General features: G+C 38.2%; 1 protein-coding gene across 2 annotated transcripts in view; it reads left to right on the top strand.

Annotated features, from left to right (window-relative positions):
• Positions 1-374: 374 nt before the first annotated feature.
• FBXL4 (F-box and leucine rich repeat protein 4) overlaps positions 375-24,301 on the top strand; it is a 77,147-nt gene continuing 53,220 nt past the window's right edge. Inside the window, exons 1-4 of one of the 2 annotated variants that reach the window (XM_080805545.1) lie at positions 375-510; positions 7,813-7,866; positions 17,052-17,169; positions 17,818-18,401. In XM_080805545.1, the coding sequence (XP_080661671.1) occupies positions 17,890-18,401 (512 nt within the window). In that variant the 5' untranslated portion in view covers positions 375-510; positions 7,813-7,866; positions 17,052-17,169; positions 17,818-17,889. The remainder of the gene's footprint in view (positions 511-7,812; positions 7,867-17,051; positions 17,170-17,817; positions 18,402-24,301) is intronic. The other variant, XM_080805544.1, reaches the window with a different exon arrangement.

Consider the following 24,301-nt stretch of genomic DNA (forward strand, 5'->3'; position numbering starts at 1 on the left):
AAGCACCTATAATTTATTTTCCACTTTTGCTCTGAGGACCTTATCACCCATAATCCCTACGCATTACCTGACCCACCAACTCTGGACAGCAAAAGCCCTAGCAGGACTACACTACAGATGGCAGGCTGGTGCGAGGAACGGATTACTCCCGCAGGGCAGGGATTTCAACCACTGCCCGCAGGGTAGTAACTGGGCAATTTGTAGGGCACGACTGGGGATGGGAAATCAGTAGGAAGCTTCTCCCCTCCGCCTAGGAGAGGGCGGCCCGGACGCAGCGCAGGACACCAGCGGGAGCGGCGCTCCGCCTCCCCTCTGGCCCCGCCCCTCCTCTGGCTCGGCCCCGCCCCTCCTCGCGGTCTTTGCGTGTTCCTTCCGGGTCGCGCTGGGCCGGCCTCGCCGCCGGCGCGCCGCAGCGCGGGACTCTGGGAGCCGCCCCCGCGCCGGCGTCTCCCGGTGCCGCCTGGGTCGGTGGTGAACCCCACGGCGTGCACCTCTCCCGGACCCTGCAGGGTACGGCCCTTCCTTTACTTTTTCCTCCTGCGGGTCTCCGTCTTCCTCCTTCAGCGCTGGGGCGGGGCCGGGCCAGGGCGGAGCGCCGTGCTTGGGGGAGCCTGGGCGCGGGGCAGAGGTTCCCCACCGGTCGCCCCTCCCCCCGAAGCCCGCGCCGCGCTTTCGGAGCTTGTTGGGCACCTGCGAGCGGCTTACGTGCCTTGGGTGCTGCTTCTCTGCCCCACTCTGCACGGCGTGAAGCGTTGTCCCGGCGTCCACCCTGCCCAGGGTTGTTTACATCGCGCTGTCAGCCGGTCGTGCTGACCCTGCAGTCCCGCGTCGGCCACCTGCCCGCGGGTGTACTTGTTGCTCCTGTGCGTGTTGGCTTGGTTTCCTCTGGCATGTTGGTGTTTTAACTAACCAGGCCCATGTCTTCAGGACTGCAACAGGATACCGGCAGCAACCTTGCTTCTATGTTTAAGGGTGTCCTTAGAGTGTAGGGTTGATGGTGACCATCCCCCTGGCCTCCTTGTCAACATGCTTACAGTGGGAGTGGTTTTGGAATGTCTTGATGGTTCCCAAATGCTTATTGCCACATAGCCTCGGTATGCAGTCACTAATTGAAATATACGAATAAATAGGAAGTCAAGGTGATATAAACCTGTGGTCAGGTAGTGGCGTTGACCAGATACCGTGTTTGGCGTTTTGACCTGTTCCAATTCGTTTGAAGCCACAAGCTGCCTTTACTGCTTCCTGGCGTGCAGTCCTTGGTTTCAGGCACATTTTATCCTTAAAAAGCTCTCTTAATTCCTCTGTAGTTCTGTACTGTATATTATACCTGTTGGTTAAGTAAAGGGAGATTTTCTTAATACATCAACTATCCAACAGTTCTTTATTCCATACTCAGTTACTGGGGGAAGGAGCACACTTGCCTTCGTAGTGGCAACGTGCATCACTCTGTGGTAGGCACTCTCTAATTGCTCATTGAATTGGATCCTTCTTTTCATATCAATTTTGAGTATCAACTTTTTAGACTGTCTCAAATTTTGGCTTTTCTGAATCCTGCAATATCCTGCGCTTCTCTTCTGTTACTGACTTGAAGATCGGAGTGGTCATCTCTATGTAAAATGGTTAATTTCTTCTTTATAATGCTGTGATCAAGTAATGCACTTGTAGTACTGTGTACGTGGCATTTTAAAATATTGTTAACTACTGCCTCATCATCATGATTTTCCTGGGATCAACATTCTGTCTTAACTTTGTGTAGCTAACTTTGATGTCCTCTCAGACTTTTTGCCACATGAACTGTAATATATATCCACCTGTTTTCTTTTAGCGCTTTTAATGATCTTAGTCTTTATCCAACAGTCTTTAACCTACCTCAAGTATATTTTAGTGTGAGAAATGAAGAAAGGTGGTTGCCCCCACCCAAAATTATTAGCCACTGACCCCATGATCATTTGTTGGATTCTGTTTTTCCCTACCGATAACAAATACTCTATTTATCCAAGGTCCTGATTCTCGTGTATTCTATGGACATTTTCTGAACTGCTAAGGACGTTTTCTGAACAGCTCTTCAGTGATCTTTGGCTTCTTGTGCTGATAACATGCTGCTTTTCTTACTCTAGCTTTATAATGTGTTGAATGTCTAGTGAGTCAAACAGTATCTGATATGTCGTAGACCAATAAACCCCACTTAATGGGGTTAAATTGATTTCCTTACCCCCTTCTATTTTTTAATTTACTTTAAAAGATTTTATTTATTTATTTATTTATTTATTTATTTATTTTGAGAGAGTGTGAGCAGTGGGGAGGGGAAGAGGGAGGAGGAGAGAGAAGGTTCAAGCAGACTCTGCAGTGAGCACAGAGCGGAACCTGCAGAGCAGGGCCTCTGTCCCCAAACCCTGAGATCCTGACCTGAACCAAAATCAAGAGTAGAATACTCAACCGACTAAGCCACCCAGGTGTCCTTACCACTCGCCTTCTCCCACCCCTTTAAAGTTTCTTGTCTATTCTTGAAATTATTATTGTTTTTTTTGCTAACCTATTTCATGGTGCGTTGATTCATTAACCATTGCTAAATAAATCCCTTCTCTTGGTACCTCAGAACCTGCCATGTAGAGTTGCTCCGCAGAGTAGTACATAGAAAAGCAGCTGTTCAAAATCTGCAGACCCTTTAACTTTGGATTGTGTTATTAGTAAGTGTAGTGTGTTTTTCCTAAGCTGTGACTCAGGACTTTCTGTACCTGGTTTCAGTAGCTCTGAGGGACAAGTGCCCATAGAAGTGACACCCAGGACAGCCCCTTGTCCATTTCTACTTTACCATTGCAACTGGATGTCTTAAATGTAATGAATTTTCAAGTGCTGCCATAATAGATGCTTAGAAACCTTATTAGATTATAAAATAAATATATACATTCTTCCAAAAAAATGTCAAATAATACAGAAGTAGCCAAAGGAGAAAATGAAAGTGTTGTGTGCCCACCTGGTCTATAACCCCATTTCCCAGGGATCATCATTAATCATTTGTTCTTCCAGACACTAAAAATACATGTGTACATCATATACACATGTACATGTACATCATGATGTGTACATCAGTGTAAATTTGTTTCATAAATGGCAGTGTACTATATAGAATTTTCTATAATTTCCAGTTAGTAATAATTGATGAACATCTTTCTGTGACAGCGCATATAATATTATCTTTTGAAAGTCTTTCTGGTATTTCAGTGAGAAATAAACTAAAATTTATTTAACTGATTCCCTGTTGATATTTAAGCTGTTTCAGATTAATTTCTATTGCAGAATAGAAATTTAAGCTATTTCAAATTTATTTCTGTTACAGAATAGAAATTTATTTGTTATTCATTTTGTATGTGTATATTAGCACATTTGTTTATTTCCTCAGTGTAAATGCTTAGACAAGCAATTGCTAGGTCAAAGGCTACCTACATTTTAAAGTATGATAGATTGTGCCATATTGCTCTTGAAAAGGTGTTGGAAGAGTCAAGTCACTGTAAGAATGCTGCTACTACCATATCATTGCCATGGATTGTCAAAGATCTTGAGATTTTACCCTACTTGCAAGCCAACAGTTCACGTATACTGGCAAAAGACATGAGACTCCAGGGCCAGAGACAAAGCACAGCAACAGCAGTAGCCAGAGTATCATCATTTTCTTGTGCTGCTTCCTTGAACCCCACTTTCTGCTGGGTGATGTGGTAAGGATGAGATGACTCAAGCACACACAGTAGATTACATTACAGGACAGGAACCCTGAGTTTAGGGAACCTGAATCTTCCATAATGGGCTGCAAATAAACTCACCTAAATTTTGTCCTAGGGAGAGGCATTATATTTATTATGCTGGATAATAAACAAACCTGCCTTCCTCTCCAAAGGGAAACCTCACTTTATCTACCATGGATGTTTGCTAAATATAGACCTCCTTGAAAAGATAGTCTGGAACAAAGGCTATCAGTGCCCCACTTACAAGACATGCAGAAACATGAGAGATCTGTGAAGAATTTTATCGAGGTGATACAGTCATTTTTTACATTTTAGTAATTTTATGGATCAAAAATGCTGTATTTTTTAACTTTTAATTTTGCATCTTCTTTGTTTATTGATGGAGTTTAATATCTGTAAATTAAGGTCAATTGCATCTTTTGTAACTTACATGTTCATCATCTACTTAGTTTTCTGCTGAAGTGTTTCTCTTTGTCTTATTGGTTTGTAATAGCTCTTTACATGTTGTGGCTACTAGTCACTTGGCACACCATTTGATAGTATATTTTTTTCTTAGTCCATTCCTTTAATGCTTTTTCTGAGAACCTTTGCTTTACAGAAATTTTTATAACACTTATGTTGTCAGTTCTATGAACGCTAAGTTTCTATGCCAAGATTATTAAAATACTTTGTACAAATTCCCCTATTTGGATATTTTGTATCATTAATTTAGGTGAAGAATGGTTGCTATGATAACATTCCAAATTTATTTTTCTAAGTACCTGAACATTTTTCTAAAACATTTTTTAAATTTTTTAAATACTTTTTAATTTTTTAATTAACATATAATGTATTATCAGCCCCAGGGGTACAGGTCTGTGAATTGCCAGGTTTACACACTTCACAGCACTCACCATAGCACATACCTTCCCCAATGTCCATAACCCAGCCATCCTCTTCCTAACCCCCTCCTCCCAGCAACCCTCAGTTTGTTTTGTGAGATTAAGAGTTTCTCTCCCTCCCGATCCCATCTTGTTTCATTTATTCCTTTCCTACGCCCAAGCCCCCCACATTGCCTCTCAACTTCCTCATATCAGGGAGATCATATGATAGTTGTCTTTCTCTGATTGACTTATTTCACTCAGCATGATACCCTCTAGTTCCATCCATGTCATCGCAAATGGCAAGATTTCATTTCTTTTGATGGCTGCATAGTATTGCATTGTGTATATATACCACATCTTCTTTATCCATTCATCTGTTGATGGACATCTAGGTTCTTTCCATAGTTTGGCTATTGTGGACATTGCTGTTATAAACATTCGTGTGCACGTGCCCCTTTGGATCACTGCATTTGTATCTTTAGGGTAAACACCCAGTAGTGCGATTGCTGGGTCGCAGGATAGCTCTATTTTAAACTTTTTGAGGAACCTCCATGCTGTTTTCCAGAGTGGTTGCACCAGCTTGCATTCCCACCAACAGTATAGGAGGGTTCCCCTTTCTCCGCATTCTCGCCAGCATCTGTCATTTCCTGACTGGTTAATTTTAGCCATTCTGACTGGTGTGAGGTGGTATCTCTCTAAAACATTTTTTTTTTTTTTGATAAGCCATCCTTTCCCTGTTGTTTTTCCTGACACATTTATTATACTACCTTATTTTTTCCCTCAAAATTGACAAATCAGTAAGCAAAATAGATTGGTTTCCTACTGTGACTATGAATTTGGTTGAATTCATCCTGTGTGTAATTATTTGCATTTTCATCTTACAAAATATAAAATATCCTTTTTGCCTTGTTTAATGATTTTTGCCTTGGAGTCTACACTGTCTGATATTACTATTGCCATCCCTGTCAGTTTTCTGTGTGCCAGATCCTTATTGCTCGTATGTTTAGTTTTTCCACATCATTTTGCTTTACTTGCCTCTTTTAAACATCAAACATCATATAGCTGGACTTTTATTTCTCTCCCTAGTCTTCCCTCCTCCTAATTTTAAAGTTTGCTTATTTTCTTGCATTTTTAAACTTTTTTAAGAAAGATCATTGTAGGGGGTGCCTGGGTGGCTCAGTCTGTTAAGCGTCTGACTTTTGATCTCAGGATTTTGGCTCAGGTCCTGATCTCAGGGACATGAGATCAAGCCTCACATTGGGCTCTGTGCCTTCCCTCTGGAAAAAAAAAGATAATTATAGGTTCACATGCAATTATAAAAGATAATACAGAGAAGTCCTATGTATACTTCATCTAGTTACCAACTGTGGTAACATTTTGCATAATTACAGTATAGTATTATACCCAGGAAATTGACATTGGTACAATCTATAGATCTTATCCAGATTTCATGACTTTTACATGAACTTGTGTGTTTGCATTTAATTCTCTGCAATTTTATGTAGATCTTGTGACTACCACCATAGTCAAAATACAGAACATTTTCATTTACAAAGATCCCCTGTCCAAAAGACTTTATCTTTTAATAGGAAAATTTAACCTATTCATATTTACCTTTTTTTTCTCTCCCTTACAAGTTCAGAAATTCTAAAATCATCTTTAACTGTTCCCTTATACCTCCATTCAGTAATGAGAGGCTGTGACTCCTTGCTTTCCCTACATTCTTAGTTTTATTGATTTCTTTTTTACATTACTTGTGTTTTTGCCCCCAACCATCCTTTTCATCTTCACCAGTACTGTATCTGTAAAGATTTAAATTTGACTTCAGGTCACTAGTTACTTGAATATTACATCTTTCCCTTTTTTTTTTTTTTAAGATTTTATTTATTTGACAGAGAGATCACAAGTAGGCAGAGAGGCAGGCAGAGAGAGAGGGGAAAGCAGGCTCCACGCCAAGGAGAGAGCCTGATGTGGGGCTTGATCCCAGGACCCTGAGATCATGACCTGAGCCGAAGGCAGAAGCTTAACCCACTGAGCCACCCAGGTGCCCCATATCTTTCCCTTTTAAAAATATTTACTTTACTTTCTTTGGTTTTTGACTGGAATACTGTCTTGAAGATTTTTTAAGAAGAGTTACAGGAAGTATATTTGCATGTCCAGAAATATTTTTCATTGTATTGTTTGTTTTTCTATGTGAATAAGAGTTTGAGTCAGTTTTTTTCTTTAGAATTCCTGAAATAGTACATTAACTTATAGCATTTCCTTAAATTTCCTTCAGCTTCAGTCTTTCACATTGATTTTATATAAGCATTAGGTTTCTTGCATCTGTCGTCTAAGTTACTTACACTTTTTTTCATTTAAATTTTGAATTTGGCTACTGTATTTTTAATTTCAAAGACCTTAAAATTTTTTTAAATTAGTTTCTCCATGTTATGTGAATCCTATGCTCTATTAATTCACACTAAAGATAACAATTATAATTTTAAAACTATCCTCCTATTGTTCTCTCACTTTTATTGGAGACCATTTGCTCTAATGGCCCAACCTGTTTCCTTACTATTTTTTTTTTTAACCTTTTATTTATTTCACAGAGAGAGACACAGCGAGAGAGGGAATACAAGCAGGGGGAGTGGGAGAGGGAGAAGCAGGCTTCCCGCCAAGCAAGCAGAGAGCCCGATATGGGGCTCGATCCCAGGACGCTGGGATCATGACTTGAGCGGAGGGCAGAGGCTTAACCCACTGAGCCACCCACGTGCCCCTCCTTATTTTTAAGATAGGTAATTCTATTTCTACATACAAATGCAGATCTGTGTTGGCTGATTTGTTCCTGGTTGGGTTTCTATGTGAAGTCATGAAGGTCACTTCATGTTCTCTCTTCCAGACAGGTAGTTCCCTAAAGCCACATGAGTGGAAGGGCCTCTGTGACTGGGCTTTGTCCTAGACACAGGACATGTCAACTAAGAGGTATCTTTCAGAGTGTGCTGGTCAAGAACAGACTAATAAAGTAGGACCCCCATGATATAAGCCAATATGAAGATATTAAATCTTCAACTTGACTTTGTTTTGGTCCAAAACAAAGACTGAAATCAAAAGCATACAGAACAGTTCTATCCCCCAAGGAATTCCTTAGTGTGGGCCCATTGTAGTCATGGAGGCAACCTATCTTTTCCTCTAACTCACAATTGCTAATCTGTTTGCCTTCCCTATAGTTTTGCCTTTTCCAGAATATCCTATAAATGAAGTTCTCCAGTATGAAGCTTTTGGTAAGGCTTCTTTCACTTACAAAATCATTTTAAGGTTCATCTGTGCTATTTGCTGAATCAGTGGTTCATTCTGTTTTATTACTGAGTAATATTTCATTGTATGGATGTATGGTTGTTTATCCTTTCACCTGTTGAAGGACATCTTTCATGTTTCCAGATTGGAGTGATAATGAATAAATAAATAAATATTTGTGTCAGGTTTTTGTTTGAAAATGGGTTTTCAGTGCTCTTGGATAAATAATGTAGGAATGGAATTGTTAAATGGTTTGGTAAGGGTATGGTGAGCTTTATAATAAACTGGCAAAGTTTTCCAAAGTGGCTATACCATTTTGCATTCTCACCAGAAGCGTTTGTGGCATCCAGTTTGGTATCATCTTAAAATTTCACTAATCTGCAATTAACTGTTCCCAGGTTTAAGGTATTAAATACTATCTGTTCTAGGATTTTTTAAATTATATTTGACATTGCACTTAAGTAAAATGTTTGCTAGGATTCACAAAAGTATGCCATAAAAGGGAAAAAATGATGAATTGGACTTAATAAAAAATTGAAAAGTTTTCCCTTTAAAAGATATTATCAAATAGATGAGAAACCAGGCACAGACTGGGAGAAAATATTTGCAAAATATATATCTGATAAAAAGCTTATATCTAGAATGTACAAAGAACTCTCACGACTCAATAATATGAAAACAAAAAAAACCTGATTCTGAAAAATGGGCAAAATAGACATTTCGCTAAAGAAGATACAAATGGCAAATAAAGATGTGAAAAAATGCTCCACATCATTACTAGCCAATTGAGAAATGCAAATTTAAAACAAGATATTTTACCACCCACCCCCTGGAATGGCTGAAGACTGACGACAACATTGACTATTGATGAGTATGTGGGACAACTAGAAGTCTCATATATTGCTGGTAGAAATGTAAAGTGTTGGCAGCCATTTTAGAAACACTTTGGCACAAGAAACAACCCAAATTTTTACCAACAGGTGAGTGGATATGTCTACATAATGGTTATGATTCATCAGTAAAAAGGAACAAACTACTGATATACGTAACAGGGATAAATCTAAAGATAGGCTGTGCAGAATAATCTAGACACAAAAGAATACACACATATTATTTCACTTCTATGTAACTCAAGAATAAAGGACAATCTGATTTATAGCAATGGGAAACAAGTTATTTTTTATCTGGTGCAGGAAGTGGATTGGTGATTGGGAGGGAGCAGCAATGAACCTTTTGGGTTGATGGAAACATTCTATATTTAGATTCTGGAGTTGGTTACATTGGTATATGTCTTTGTCGAAACTCATTATACTACACACTTAAAATGGAGTACATTTTTTTGGAATGTAAATTACATACTAAAGTTAATTTAACAGTATTATACTATTTTAGTTAATTGCTCTTTTGGCATGAATGGTTAGCAGTGACATACCTATGATCTTGTAGTTGGATTTTTGTTAGGAAGGCTAAGTGTAAATTTAATATATTTCTGTTAAGTAAAAGCTTTTTATTTTACTGTATAAAAATGTATAGTTAGTATTTGAATAAAGTAAATTCAATATACTTTATGGTTTTAGTGGCTAGAGATATTTTTTTCTCTCTTTAGTGAGTTCATTAGAATTGCCCTTAGCCAGCTACCCCTAATATTTTAGTGTTTAGTTAAATATATATTGTATATCTGCCAAAGGTTTGGAGTTATTCTGAATTCATAGTTCTTCCCATTCCAATGATGTATTCTTAACCATCATTAACAAGGGAAGAAAAGGTGAAATACAGAGAATATGGCATGGTGGCATCTTATCCAAGTTACTTTATATATCATATGTGTGTTATTAGAAACATGTCCTTCCTGTCACCTTGTGAGATAGCACTTTCGTCAGGAAGAGTGTTTTGAGGTCCATTGTATTAAATCACCAAACATCTGTCCCTACAGCTCTGCTTTTTAAAACAAAAAGAAAACATTGACTCCTTGATTCCTTTCTTTCTCTACTAAAGAATGGTCATGAAATATTTCATAAGGTCAGATATGCTTGTTAAAGAAAGTTTAGCAAAGAAGGAGGGAGAGAACTAACCATTATCAATATCTAGGTTAAATTGAGTCTAAATCTTCTCCCTTGTATTCTGACAAGTTTGTCCCTGATTTGACTTCTTAGGCACTTCTTACGTGGTCCTCACCATTTGTTCATTAACTCAGCCAATGTTCTGAAATGCCCACTGTTGCCATCCTTTTTGTATTTTTAAGTCCTGCTTCGATTCCTGGAAGAGAAAGAAGTACTGTTTGTCTTTCTTGGTTTTCAGGATCTTCCCTCAGCCTTTAGGTTCTTTCTTCCCAAGTGATTCCCCTCCTTTCTTTTGCTCTATTTACCTGGATTTTCAAAAACTTTCGCAGTTGGCTAGGAAGCTCTATTTTCCCTGTCCATACACTTGGCTCAGTTAAGAACTTGCATGTTTATTCTATATTGGGGCCTTGTTGAATAAAAACTGTAATCATAATAAAAATGTTTCAATTGGAGGAGAATTTACTTAGAGGAAGAGAGAGGCATGTAAAGTAGTAATATTTAATCCCCAGTAGTCTCCTTACTGACACCCGTACATTATTTTAATATAGTACATTGAAATGTAAATAATTATAGTGAAGAAAAAAGGGCCGCTTTGCTCGCACTTGGCCTTTGCGCCTCCCTAGCTCATCTAATACCAGAATAGTATCAACCTGGCTCTTTTATCATGGCGTTCCTTGACTTGTCTCTGCCCTCTTGTTCCTAGGTTATCACTTTTTCTAAGAACTTCTTTTCCACTCGTAGTTTTTCCAGTTCTTCTTAATCATTCTATGGTCTTAACACAGATTTGGAGTGTTAAAAAAAAATTCATTGTATTTGAGAAAATAGTTTCCTTTTACCTCTCCAATCATCTCTTTCATGAATCTTTCTTTAATTTCAATCAGAGTTTCTTTGTAGCCAAGGTCAAGTCTCTTTTATGTGTTCAGGGACTGCTTTTGTACTAACAGAGGTTACTACTTTTTTACATTCTCTTTGAACAGTAAAATTTCAATATGTATACTATTCCTTATTGGATGGCTTCAAAGAAGGTCATACATTTGATTCTTACCTATTGTGATTCAGTTTTTATTATCCATTTTCCCCCTCTTTTGCTCTATATCAAGATATAGAACTTTTTTTGCTTCATTTTTCAGTCCTCGTGTTCTTATCTTGACGAGTCCCTGGTTTCATTTCTGTGTTTATTTTAATTCTGTCCCGCCATCTTCTCTGCCCGCCTTCAAAAAGCAGAACAAATGCTTTATTTCGCTTATCTTGGGACATGCTAAGTGCTAAGTCCTGTAGTTATGAGTAAGTCACATTCTCTGAATTTGAGGAATTCATAGTGTGTTGGGGTAGAAGGAAATCTCTCACCATGTAAGAAATGGCACACAAAAATGTAAGAGCAGAGAAAAAGTGAGTGATAGACCAAGTCTGTACCTGACCTTAACGGATGAGTAAGAGGCTGCCAAGTGGGGAAGAACAGGGCATTCCAGAGCAGCCCAGCCTCCGTGGAAGACTTGAAGATGCTGAGGTGTGCAAGGTGTGTGGTTGGGGGCGGGGCGGATGTTCTACAGTGAAGATGGGGAGTGTGGAAATGGAAGGGAGAGGGAGATGTGCCAAGGTAGGTGGAACATTCTTGGGTATCATTTCATCAAAAGACAGCTTTCTCTTAATGGTACTTCTATATAGTTGAGAATGAAGAAGGCCCAGGGAGGAGAAGTTGTCAGGCAGAAGAATATAGAAGAGCCCGTGGTGGCCTAGAAGCATAGGGCGGCAGGCCAGGAAAGAGGGCTGGGAATGAGTGGCAGCTGCTGCACTGAATTCAAATATAATTTCCCTCTTCTTGATTGATATTTTCCTCCATTCACTGATGTCTGGATTTCTAGACTTGTCCAGAAGAGTCCTTTCTCAAAATACTGTCGATCAGTTTCAGCAGGATTCAGAAATGATAACATTACTGAGTTTGGCCTTTTTATTTTGATTTCCTACCACATGATGCACTCTGTTACATTTAGGTGTGAGGCCACCGAGCTGCCCAGACCCTTGTCTTTCCCCATCACTTCATTGGCTTATCTCTGTGGGCCCTTCTGCAGCAGGACTGTGTGGTGACTTTAGTATCTGGCCGTGCCTTTTTGCCTGTCCTTTTTTCTTTCCTTCTATCTTTTCAGTTTAAGTTGAGAATCCTCTTGGAGTTTTAAGCTTGTCTCTAGGTTCTTTCATCCCACCGGGAACCTGGCCTGGCCATGGTCCTGGTTCATGTTCATTCTGATTGTCTCCTTTTGTTTATTTTAAGGAAAGTCCTTTTCCTCCTCTTTCCTGTACTGGAGCAGGAGCAGGAGCAGGAGCAGGAGCCGGAGCCGGAGCCGTCTTCTCTGCAGTTCCTGCCATCCTGCTTCTCTCCGCCTCATCGACTCCCCATCTCACTTCAAATCTCAGTAGAAAACATATGTTCTCCCTTGTCTATACCTCTTAATTTCTCTTTTCCACTGTTATTGCTTTCTCTGTGATTGTATTATTTAACTTTGTTAAGCATTTTATAATATGAAAGATGTAGTTGAAAATAAAGTTGTATTATAATAAAATCATGTCGTGTAAAGCAAGTTGTTTCCCAAGGAGTATGAACGTCTCAGGATAGAAGTTAAAATGGTTGTTGTTCTGTATTCCTTGATTGTGCTATTATGAAAGTTCTGTGTGTTGTGGAGAATTTCTCCCCTCATAGCCATTGTTGATAAGTAATTGGATGAAACAACTAATAAAATAAGAATCACCCTATTTCTAATTGTGACTTTTGTTAAATGGAAAATAGTATTTTTATATGTTGTGAGAGTTTTAAAAATTAAAGTAGCATTTTGAATAAATTGGAAAAGAAATGTCTCTAAAGGTATATTTTATAATCACCCTTTTGAATCCTTTTAGTGTACCAGACTAATATTTATTTATTTGGACCAGGTGGGAAAAGTCATTTTGTCTTTGAATCCCATTCTCCTCATAAAATAGAGTTATTGTGTCTTTTGCATTTGGTTCATTGCCCATTGGGATATTCATTGGTTATCACAAATTGCCTCCATGCCTTGGCAAAAGTCCAGACAGTACATGGACAATTTGGACTTCAGCATTGGCCGTTGCTGCCCACATGAATCCCGAGACTATGGCTCTATTACCTTTTTCAGCTTCATTTCCCAGGGAAGAGTAGAGTGAGCTATCCTTTCTTCTCCATATGTTCTTCCCCCTCAAAAACACTTTTATAGCATCATCTTAGTTGATTGGAAAGGAGCTTAGAATCAACGAAAGGGGTTAACAGTGGGTTTGCACACTTCCTTTTTTATTTCTATGCCTTGTTTACATTTTCAAAAACAGGTTTTAATTTTACTACATTTTTCTGAATAGTATGGCTGGAAAATAATAAATATATTTGCTTTTTCAGTGTACTGTGTACTGCTTTTCCTTCTTTCAAAAACTTGTCATTTTTAGCTTTAACTTACAAAAAATGATTATTGTTATTCATAGTTGGAAAAATAAAGCATCCATTTACATTTCTCTTCTACTCTGCAGAAGTTTGATTATATAGTACATATATTTACAGTTTATAACTCACTTTTATATATGTTGCTTCAGTGTAAAATTTTACTTAACTTTAACCCAGCTTAAAGATGATATTGCTTATATGGCATTCTTGCTGATTTTGTATTATCTTATAATCTATAATCGTAAAAGCTAGCTGGGAAACAGAAAGTTTGTGGCGTGGTGTGTCAAATAGAATTTGACTTTTCACAACTTGTCTCAATCTTTATGCCAAGAATGATCATGAAAGTTCACATGAATGATGATTTCTTATTTTACAGATATTTCTTTGGTTTTATGAAATTTCTACTTTCTGATAAATTCAGTTTTGTAAAGAAAGTGAAAGAAGCCTATTTGAAGCAGTTTATATAGAATGTGGAGTGAGAAGTGATGTCCAAAGATCATATAGCCACGGGCATCTGGGTGGCCGCAGTTGGTTGAGCTTCCAGCTTTCAGTTTCCCTTCTGGTCGGTTCTGGTCATGATCTCAGGGTCCTGGGATTGAGGCTCATTTCTGGTTCTGTGCTCTGCTTGGAGCTGGCTTGGGACATTCTCCTGCTCTCTCTGCCCCAACCCCATGTGCTCCCTTCCTTTCCTCTCTATCTGTCTTTTGCAAATATATAAATAAATCTTAAGAAAAAGATTATATAGCCAAACTCATCTGTCCACTTCAGCAGATAGAATTCTGTTTTTTTTTTTTTTGAAGGTTTCCAGGAATAAAACATGTAGTCTTCTAATTGTCTGTTGATTGAGTTGGATACTTATAAATTGTTCTTTAGTTCCTAAATTTCATTTTTGTAGTTTATTTTATTCTTTTAAGAAAGAGAGGAAGTAAGTAAATGTTTTGAGCAGTTACCCCTGTTAATATACCTGGGGGCCTATTTTGAAATAAAGTGTATATGGTAAAAGAGCTGTCTCATTTTAAACTTTGGCATTAAAGATTTGAGATTTGTGCAGTTGTAATTTTTTTGTGATAGATTTATACTTGTGGTAGGTGAAATATTTGAATAAAGAAATGATATACTAGATAATTATTTTTTCCCACATTTATAGCATGACCTATACTTTAGCCCTTGGTGTTATATTTCCTGAGGTGAATCTGATTTCTTGATTCCTGGTACATCAGCACTAGGAATGTGCGCTGCAGAAACACCTTATTTATTTTAATACATGTTTTGTTACTCTTCTCTAAAAAATGTCTTGTTCAGATTGTTCTGTTATTTCTTGTTCTTGGGGTACGAATTTCTCCACTTAGTGAGCCTGCCTACTGACTGTCCTTCATCATGGTTCATCTTCCCTTGGAGTCTGTAAGTTTTTACTGTGGTGTATCTTTAGTAAGGGTTTAATCTGTCCTGTGTTGTGCATCCTGGAAGTATCCCTGTAAAGAGGTTTCACATCTGCCCCTACCAGTTTCTAAAGTTTTACCAGTTCAGGGCTACTTTATCTTTTCAAATTTTTTTTGCTTGGGGAAGGGGTAGAGATTCTAACTCATGAATGTAGTGTGAATTTCGGCGCATGCTTAATGCACGGTGTACACCTAACAGGATTCTGATTTTCCTCTGCGGACTTTTCCCCATTACCCAAATTGAGGTCATGTCTCCTTAGGCTTCCTGGCCAGTGGTTTTAACAGATGGGATGATCTTTCCTGTTTTTTGGCTTTATGAAGATCTTTCCACATACCTGTGGCTTGAAATAACCTCTCTGTACAGTGTTAGTCCACTTATAACTATTAAGGCTTGTACCTGGTTCCAGAAGTTATAGTAGCTTCAGCTCTTCCTTTCTTTCCTCTGTTTCTTACAACTGTGGATTATCCTCACTTGTTTCAAGCTCAATTCTCTACTGTTTTACTAGTTGTATTTTGTTAAGCCTTTCAGTGTGTTTGGATCTGGCTGGCATTAAGAGGCACAAGAATGCTATTATGTAATCTTAAATTATTTTAGATTTATAGTGTTTTTTGTTTGTTCATCACCTTTCTGTCAACATGTCAGATATTTTGTGCCTACCATGTACTGAGTACTTTGAGAAATGAAGATCTTTGGCTAGATCCTTCCTTTAAGAAATAGTCTGATTAAAAAATGGGCAGAGGACCTGAATAGACATTTTTCTGAAGAAGACATACAGATGGCCATTAGACACATGAGAAGATGCTCAACATCACTAATCATCAGGGAAATGCAAAACAAAATCACAATGAGATATCACCTGATACCTGTCAGAGTGGCTAAAATCAAAAAGACAAGAAATAACAAGTGTTGGCGAGGATGTGGAGAAAAAGAAACCCTTGAGCACTGGTGGTGGGAATCTAATTGGTGCAGCCACTTTGGAAAACAGCATGGAGGTTCTTCAAAAGATTAAAAATAGAAATACCATATAATCTAATAATTCCACCACTGGGTATTTACCCAAAGAAAACAAAAACAGTAACACAAAAGGATATGCTTCGCTATGTTCTTTGCAGCATTATTTACACTAGCCAAGATATGGAAGCAACTTAAATGTCCATTGATGGGTGGATAAAGAAAATGTAAACACACACACACCACACACACACACACACACAGGAATATTACATGGCCATAAAAGGAATATTATATGGCCATAAAAAGGATTATGTTGCCATTGTGGGGAAAACATGGATGGACCTAGAGGCCATTATGTTAGTTGAAATTAGTCAGAGAGGGGCACCTGGGTGGCTCAGTGGGTTAAAGCCTCTGCCTTTGGCTCATGTCATGATCCCGGGGTCCTGGGATTGAGCCCCGCATCGGGCTCTCTGCTCAGCAGGGAGCCTGCCTCCCTCTCTCTCTCTCTCTGCCTGCCTCTGCCTACTTGTGATCTCTGTCTATTAAATAAATAAGTAAAATTTTAAAAAAAAATTAGAGAAAGACAAATACCTTATGATTTCACTTCTATATGGAATCCAAAAACCAAAACGAATAAACAAAAAGTATCAGACCTATAAATACAGAGAACACTGATAGTTGCTAGAGGAAAGGAGGGTGAGGAACAGGCAACATGGGTGAGGAGTGAGAGACACAGGCCTCTAGTTACGGAATGAATAAGTCATGGGAATAAAAGGTACAGCACAGGGAATATGGTCAATGATACTGTAATAGCGTATGGTGACAGATGGTAACTACACTTGTGGTGAGCATAGCATAACATGTAGAGATGTTAGATCACTATGTTGTACACCTGAACCTAATGTAACATTGTGTGTCAACTACACTCAGAAATGTTTTAAAAAGAAAAATAAAACAATAACATAAAAAATACACTTTGGTCCCCATAATATATGTCTGCCCACATATGTGGACCCATAAGCTATAGGTTTATGTTGTGTATATAGAAAGGGGTCATTATTATATTTTTATTACAGTCTGTCACAAAATTTTAAAATTATTCAGAATTGTCCACAAAATTCAAAAATATATGACCTGTTCAGTTTGAAAGTTCTGCTTAATAAGTAGCTATTTATCAATGTTTGTCTGTTATCTAAAAGATGATCTGTAATCTTTTGGGGATATTTTACTTCCTAAGTTGGAAATAAAAAGATCTTCTAAAACTGTTGTCTTATAGGTAAAAGAATGTGACATTTCGACATTTGAACCTGAAATCAGCATGCAATTTTCGGGCCACATGGATGAATGCCAACTTTTGCATTTCCTATGTGTATCCTGTGACCATTCTCTCTGGGGTGAGTGATTTCTAAGAGTATCTGGCAGCAAACCAGATGCCAGCCAGCCATGGACTGCCCTAACAAATACTGCTAAGAGTTATAAATTAAACACTGTCTGGTGATCTGTGATGTGTAAGGCAGTTAATTTAGTTGGTCTGGATTAACTGTCAGCTCCAGAAAACTGTATTCCCATAATGTGAAATCTGTACTTATCAAGTTTGGAGGTGAGTAATAATTAACAATAGGGAATCATTTGTTAAAATGTGAAATTATAAAATGCCTTCTTTTGGATTTAAAGCAGTGTTTCAGTGGCTAGCCATATATTTTAAATGATTTTCATTTTAAAAGTTCAAGGACTTTAGTATTTTTTGAAAGATAGTTATAATTTTGTATAAAATAGAGTTTTTTGGATCATATACTTTCCATTGCCTTATAATATCAGTTTTGCTTCCCATATAGCATAAAATTATATACGTTATCAATATTTAGGTTTCTTAAAAATTCATCAGTAAATTATACCAGAGATTTACATTTACAGTGAATTTTGGTTTTTCAGTTTCATTCTGGGAAATTACATTGAGAGAAAAGACTGATTATTATCTTATCCATGCATTTTTCTGTATATTTGAATTATTTTTACTTTACCAAGCCATCCATTTTTTTTAGAACATCGTTCAAAGAGTTCATGCGTCTTACTGAGGACACCTGACCTTTTGAAGCTTCATAATTCACACCTAGATGTCACCAGTCTTTCCCATGTTAACAGTTCTGACTATGTTTTATTATATATGCCTTCGGCGCCGAGCCAGGACAGCTACAAGAGGAGAAATGATGAACAGCCATAGAACTATAGAATCAAACAGCCGGACTTCCCCTCTCAACGCGGAGGTGGTCCAGTATGCCAAAGAAGTAGTCGATTTCAGTTCCCATTATGGAAGTGAGAACAGTATGTCCTATACCATGTGGAATTTGGCAGGTGTACCAAATGTATTTCCAAGTTCTGGTGACTTTACTCAGACAGCTGTATTTCGAACTTACGGAACATGGTGGGATCAGTGTCCTAGTGCTTCCTTGCCATTCAAGAGGACGCCGCCTAATTTTCAAAGCCAAGACTACGTGGAACTTGCTTTTGAACAACAGGTGTATCCAACAGCCGTTCATGTTCTGGAAACCTATCATCCTGGAGCAGTCATCAGAATTCTGGCTTGTTCTGCAAATCCCTATTCCCCAATTCCACCAGCTGAAGTAAGGTAAGACTCATTTTTTAATGACTAAGTTATATGGCTGAAAGGTTTTGTTTGTTTTAATAATGGAGGTCTTTCCTTACTCTTTTAGGTAATTTGAACAAATTGGATTTTCAAAATTTTCTTTAGTTTTCTGATAGGGAAAAGAAAGATCATGCATTTAAAGCTGTACTCATTCTTTATACGTTTAACACTTTACGCTGTCATATTCATAGATCATGAGATTTGTGTGTCACAAGTTACTATAAACAAAAAACGTGATTTCAGCTAATTGGGATGTGGGCCAGTCTGAGAAGTTTAGTAGGAAATATGACCTGTAACATATTTTCAAACAAGCGTCATGTTACTGCTTTTACACACAGTAACTCAAAGTAGATCTATATAGAGTGATACTTTAGGAGCGGTACTTAGGGAATTAGTTTTAATCTTAGGGGAATGTCTTTGTAGCAAGCATATTCATTTAAAAACAAATGTTGCTTTGATTCATACATTCTTTCTAAAAGCCTATTTATTTACATCAATTTGCGTAGCAATGCCCCTCTCTCTCTTTTTGTAGTTCAGCCTCCTCTTTTTAAAAAAATATAATTCCTGACCCAGTGATATATTCACATGGTTCAGTAATTTGAAAAGCACATAATGCAGTCTTGCATGTACTCTGTTCTCCCTGTGCCTAAGGCCCAGCCGTCTTCAAAGAAACCACTTTTATCCACTCATTTATTTCTTTTCAGAGTTTCCTTATGAAGATATAAGCAAATACAGATATATTTTTGTTTTCTTTATACACAAACAATAGGCAGACTCTTCACACCATCCTCTACCTTGTTTCACCTAGTGGTATATACTGTACCTTTTCATATCAGTGCAAAGAGAGGTTCCTCATTCTTTTCTGTGGTTGCAAGTAAAGCACAGTGTATATGTGTCCCCACTTATTAACCAATCACCTTTTGATGGGTACTTAGTTTTTCCATATTTTTGCTCTTATGAACATTAATGCAATGAATAACCGTGTCATGAATCAGTTTCCGTATGTGCAAGTATGTCTGTGGGTTAAGGTCCCAAAAGAATTGCTGGGCCAGGGGGTCTGCACATTTGCAGTGTTGAAAAATAGTGCCAAATTTCTCGTCAAAGAAGCTCTGGTTATTTATATTCCTGCTAGTATTGTGTATGCATACATGTTTTGTCCCGGCCTCATCTACAGAGTGTGTTCATAAGTTTTAATATTTTTGTCATTTTGGTAGGTGAAAATGTTATCTCATGTAAACCTTAAGTTAAAATATTTATTATCTCGGAGGTTGAATATGCTTTCATGTTTAAGAGCCATTTATTTACTATCTGATCATATTATCTGCTTATTTTTCTATTACTTGTTGATACCACCGATCCTTCTATCACTTTACTAATTAATTTATTAAATATATGTTTGTCTTCCATGTGCTAAGTGTTGATTTGGGTACTGGGGATACTGCAGTGAACAATGAACAAAATTGACAAGAAGCCCTGCCGATTTGAACTTATTCTAACTCCAGAGCAGTTTGTGGGCCCCTGCTAAGTTGTCAGTCCCCAGCTACCACTGAAGGAGGAGTGGGGACAAGGATCAGTTACCACCTGACACACCGCTTCCTTGAAGGCCCTCGTCCCCTCAACTCTAAGGGAACACCCCCCCAGTCTCAGGAAACAAATACAGAGTACAGCTCAACTCAAGCTGGAGACTGCTGGAATAGTCTTTGTTCTTTTCAGAATGACCTTGATAATATATTGTGAATATTATTATTATTATTTAAAGATTTTATTTGTTTATTTGACAGAGGTCACAAGTAGGCAGAGAGGCAGGCAGAGAGAGAGGAAGGGAAGCAGGTTCCCCGCTGAGCAGAGAGCCTAATGCGGGGCTTGATCCAGATCCAAGGACCCAGGGATCATGACCTGAGCCGAAGGCAGAGGCGCTTTAACTCACTGAGCCACCCAGGTGCCCCCAACGTGAATATTATTAATGAACCTATTTTTTTTTTTTTAAAAAGCCAGAAAACCAGCATCCTTTAATATACAGATATGTTTTGGTTTGTTTCTGAGGAAAAAAAGTACTTTGGGCAGGATCCTTTCTTATGTGAGAATTGTTTTTATTGGATTCTGTCATTCTTTGTCTCTTTCCTACAAAGTTAAGCACTTTTTCCCCTGAAAAGCAAGGCAGATTTGGGAATGAGATCTATGAAACATGTAATATCTTTAAACCATAATGTCTGCATAACTCATTTTGAATATAAATCATGCTGTTGGGTTCCTAGAGTTGTGGTATATGGTTGTGATTAAAGTGACTTACAAATGTAGCAATAATTAGAATTTGCTTATTTTATTTTTAACTTTATTCCACAGAAAATACCATTCCTTTAAATTTTAAGAGAAAAGGAATCTAACCAATATATGTTATTGCAGGATAAAAAAAACCTTTTAAATTTTACTGATTATGAAATCAATAGAGGTTTCATTGTTTAAAAAAACTTGTTATAAAATATCAAGAAGGAAAATACATGGGAAAAAAAAAAAAGAAAGAAACCTACAACTCTCCCCAGATTCAGTAACTGTTAACATTTTGGTGCATTTCTTTAAACAGTCAGAAACATTGATCACCTCCTCTGCCACTTCACTGCTGGGAACAAAACAAAGAACCTGACAAACCTGGCTCTTGTTCTCTGAGTGTTACAGGCCAGACTGGGAGATCATAGAGATCATGTGCTGGTGGAGGGCAAACCCAGTCTGTGGGGCTCAGGAGGTCTTCCCTAAGGAAGTGACTTAACAGAGACCCAAAAGTTGAGTGAAGCTTTAGTTTGGATAGGAAAGGTGGAGAAAGAACAGCACATTGCAAAGGTGAAGTCGTGAGGGGAGGTCTTGGTGTTTAAAGAAGTGACAAAGTTTGAGTGTAGAGAACAAGCTAGCAAAGGGCCACAAGCGTGGAAGTGCCATTCTTTAGATCTAGACTAGTGGTTTCCAGACTTCGGAAATCCCAGGGCTCTTAGATCCAGTGTCTGAGAAGCAGACCTTGAGAGGACTGTTGTTGTGCGGTGGATTGCAATGCAAAGGCTCCTGGAGGAACCACTGTGAGAATGGGGAGAGCACTGCAGGGAAGGGAAGAAGTCAGACAAGGATGCACTGTCATAAGAAGTCCCAGTCAGCCTGGAGGAAACGTTTCTGGGGAGCCGGGCTCTTAGGTTCCTACACCGGTTTGTCTTGGACAGGCTGCCCTCTGGATGAAGGGGCTCTAGGAGCCCACGTCGTTCTCTGAAGAAGGCTGCAGGGGGAAACCCTTAGCAGCAAAGCAAGGACGTGAGGAGGGTGGGCCCACAGAACTGCCCAGGAGGTCTGAGTGGAGTACAGGTAGGGAGCGTTGGCTCTCATAAACTAGGAAACATAGTAATAGTAAACATTAGAGAACTGATATAGATTGTCAGATTATTTACTTAGCTAAATAAGTACACCTAAAAAGACAAACCCATGAAATACTAACTATTTATCATCACCATCACTTCATAAAAGAAACCTCAGTTTATACTGGGTAATTGGCATGATCCGAATCTAAAGGGTGGTTCGCGATTTTACATGTATATGTGTGCATATTTTTATATACACCAATACATTTCCTTATTTTTCACATTTATTCATGGAAATCTCCATCACACGCTGTTGTTTAGGAACCCCTGGACTGTACTGCCTATTATTTTAATTGAGCACATAGTTTTATGCCTACCGTAAGAGTTAGCAAGCGAGTGTGTTGGGAGTGGCTCAGGAATTGGCACGAAATGGATTTGTAGTCCCAGAACATTCAGAAATTAAAAGCAGTCTTTCCCCATTTTGTCTGGTTTCCCTCTTTTTGTTCAGTAAGTGAAGTAGACAAGTTACAGGTAGTTCTATAAGATCTCAAAGTCTTCTGACTTCTTGCCTAGTGCCTGATTCGGAGAAAAGAAAACCAGTAGTATCCAATGTCCCTGTCCCGAGGGTAAGATCTTAACGGATGCTTGTGTAAGAGTCGAAGATAGGCTAGCATGGGGTTACACATTGGAAGAAAGAGACAGGAAAAGAGGAGAAAAGAAAAGGATAAATTGAGGTCATACTAAAGAAACTGATTAGAATAAAATTATTTGGGGGTAAAATTCAGTAGTATGGATTTTTCTGAGTGTTAAAAGCACTTAGTTATATAATACTGAAGTTAAGAAAGCAGAAAGTGGCTGTCATAGAGTGAATTTGCTGCCAAGGTGAGTTACTTAAACAACAATTTCACAAATTGGTCATAGTGTGGTCCTGACTTTGTAGGCCAAGAAGCATGATTTTGTTAAAGCAGATGCTAGTTAGTTCCAATTAGAGATGGGCTGGGAGGCAGGGGGTGAGTAGGTGTGTATCAGAATACTCTTTTTTTATTCTTGCTGGTGCTCTTCTTCTGTCCTTTCACTTTCAGCTGATGGAACGGAGCAGTGTTAGCAAGAGAACTTTCTTTGTGCTGGCTGCTAGATACGCTTACGAACCAGGAGAAATTTTGGTTAGAAGGGAAGCTTTTTGCATCCAAGTGCCAGGTTTCCAACCTAAGTATGCTGGAAAACTTGTTTCTCTGGTTTCTATTGGTGAACATCTCTCTTTCTCTGTTTACCAGTTACTTCTGGGGAGCCCTAGAGAGACATTTTCAATGGGGGCAGCTGCAAATTAACATCATGGAGATGGAGTGGTTTGTTTCTTTGTTTCTAAGTACTGGACACATAGTAGGCATTCAGTAGTACAATCAGCAGAATGGAGAAATAAGTGGGCGGATGAGGAGAATGCCCTTGGTTACCATCCCAGAATTAAGTGCTCTGAGCACAGCCAGAATGGAATTCCAAGCTGAATTTTCATATGTAATACTGTAGATTTAAATACTTACATAGGACATTGGAGTCTGTCTGATTTGTCCCATACACACACACACACACACACACACACACACACAGAGTATGTGAGTACATACAGTAAACAGATAAATGTATAGGCTACAGAGGGCATGACTTAAAGCAGTCTGATCTCCTTAACACTGTACTGGGTCAAGAGGATTAAAAGAGTTGGGCTGTCTCACAGTAAGGAGTGTGTGTGTGTGTGTGTGTGTGTGTGTGTGTGTGTTCATCCACATGTGTGCACATGTACATTTGTTTGTATTTGCTTGCTTGTTTTCACTGACTAGATTTTAAGATTCTGGCTTCAGTTTTCCAGAATAAAATAATATTAACATATTCTCTTGTTGAATAAAATAGATACCTTTCTCTTTCTAACTTTGAAATAATATATTGTAATACTATTAGGAAATTTTATTTTATTTTATTATTATTTTTTTAAAGATTTTTTTTAAAGATTTTATTTATTTATTTATTTATTTATTTATTTGACAGAGAGAGATCACAAGTAGGCAGAGAGGCAGGCAGAGAGAGAGAGAGAGAGAGAGAGAGGGAAGCAGGCTCCCTGCCGAGCAGAGAGCCCGATGCGGACCTTGATCCCAGGACCCCTGAGATCATGACTTGAGCTGAAGGCAGGGGCTTAACCCACTGAACTACCCAGGCGCCCTCTATTAGGAAATTTTAAATAAAAATCTGCTTTAATGCAGACACCTCAGGATCAATTTGTATTGGTCTTATGGTAATGTTAGTTTAATTCAGATGGCCACAGACCTATAAAATAATTTTTCTCTTTTTATAATTTTTGCTACTTTTTAGGTTATCAAGAAAAAGTAAAATATAAATAACTAGATACATGAACGTTTTTTATATTTAGACATATTTTTAAGTATTTCTAAAAACTGGTGATATTAAAAAAAACTAAGAAAAAACATGATGTTCTTCTTTGTACTATCATATCTACAATTTAAGATATATGTGTAAATAAATATAGAATATTCATGCTAC

Source organism: Martes martes (genome assembly GCF_963455335.1).
Source record: "Martes martes genome assembly, chromosome: 6".
In the NCBI taxonomy this organism is placed as follows: domain Eukaryota; kingdom Metazoa; phylum Chordata; class Mammalia; order Carnivora; family Mustelidae; genus Martes; species Martes martes.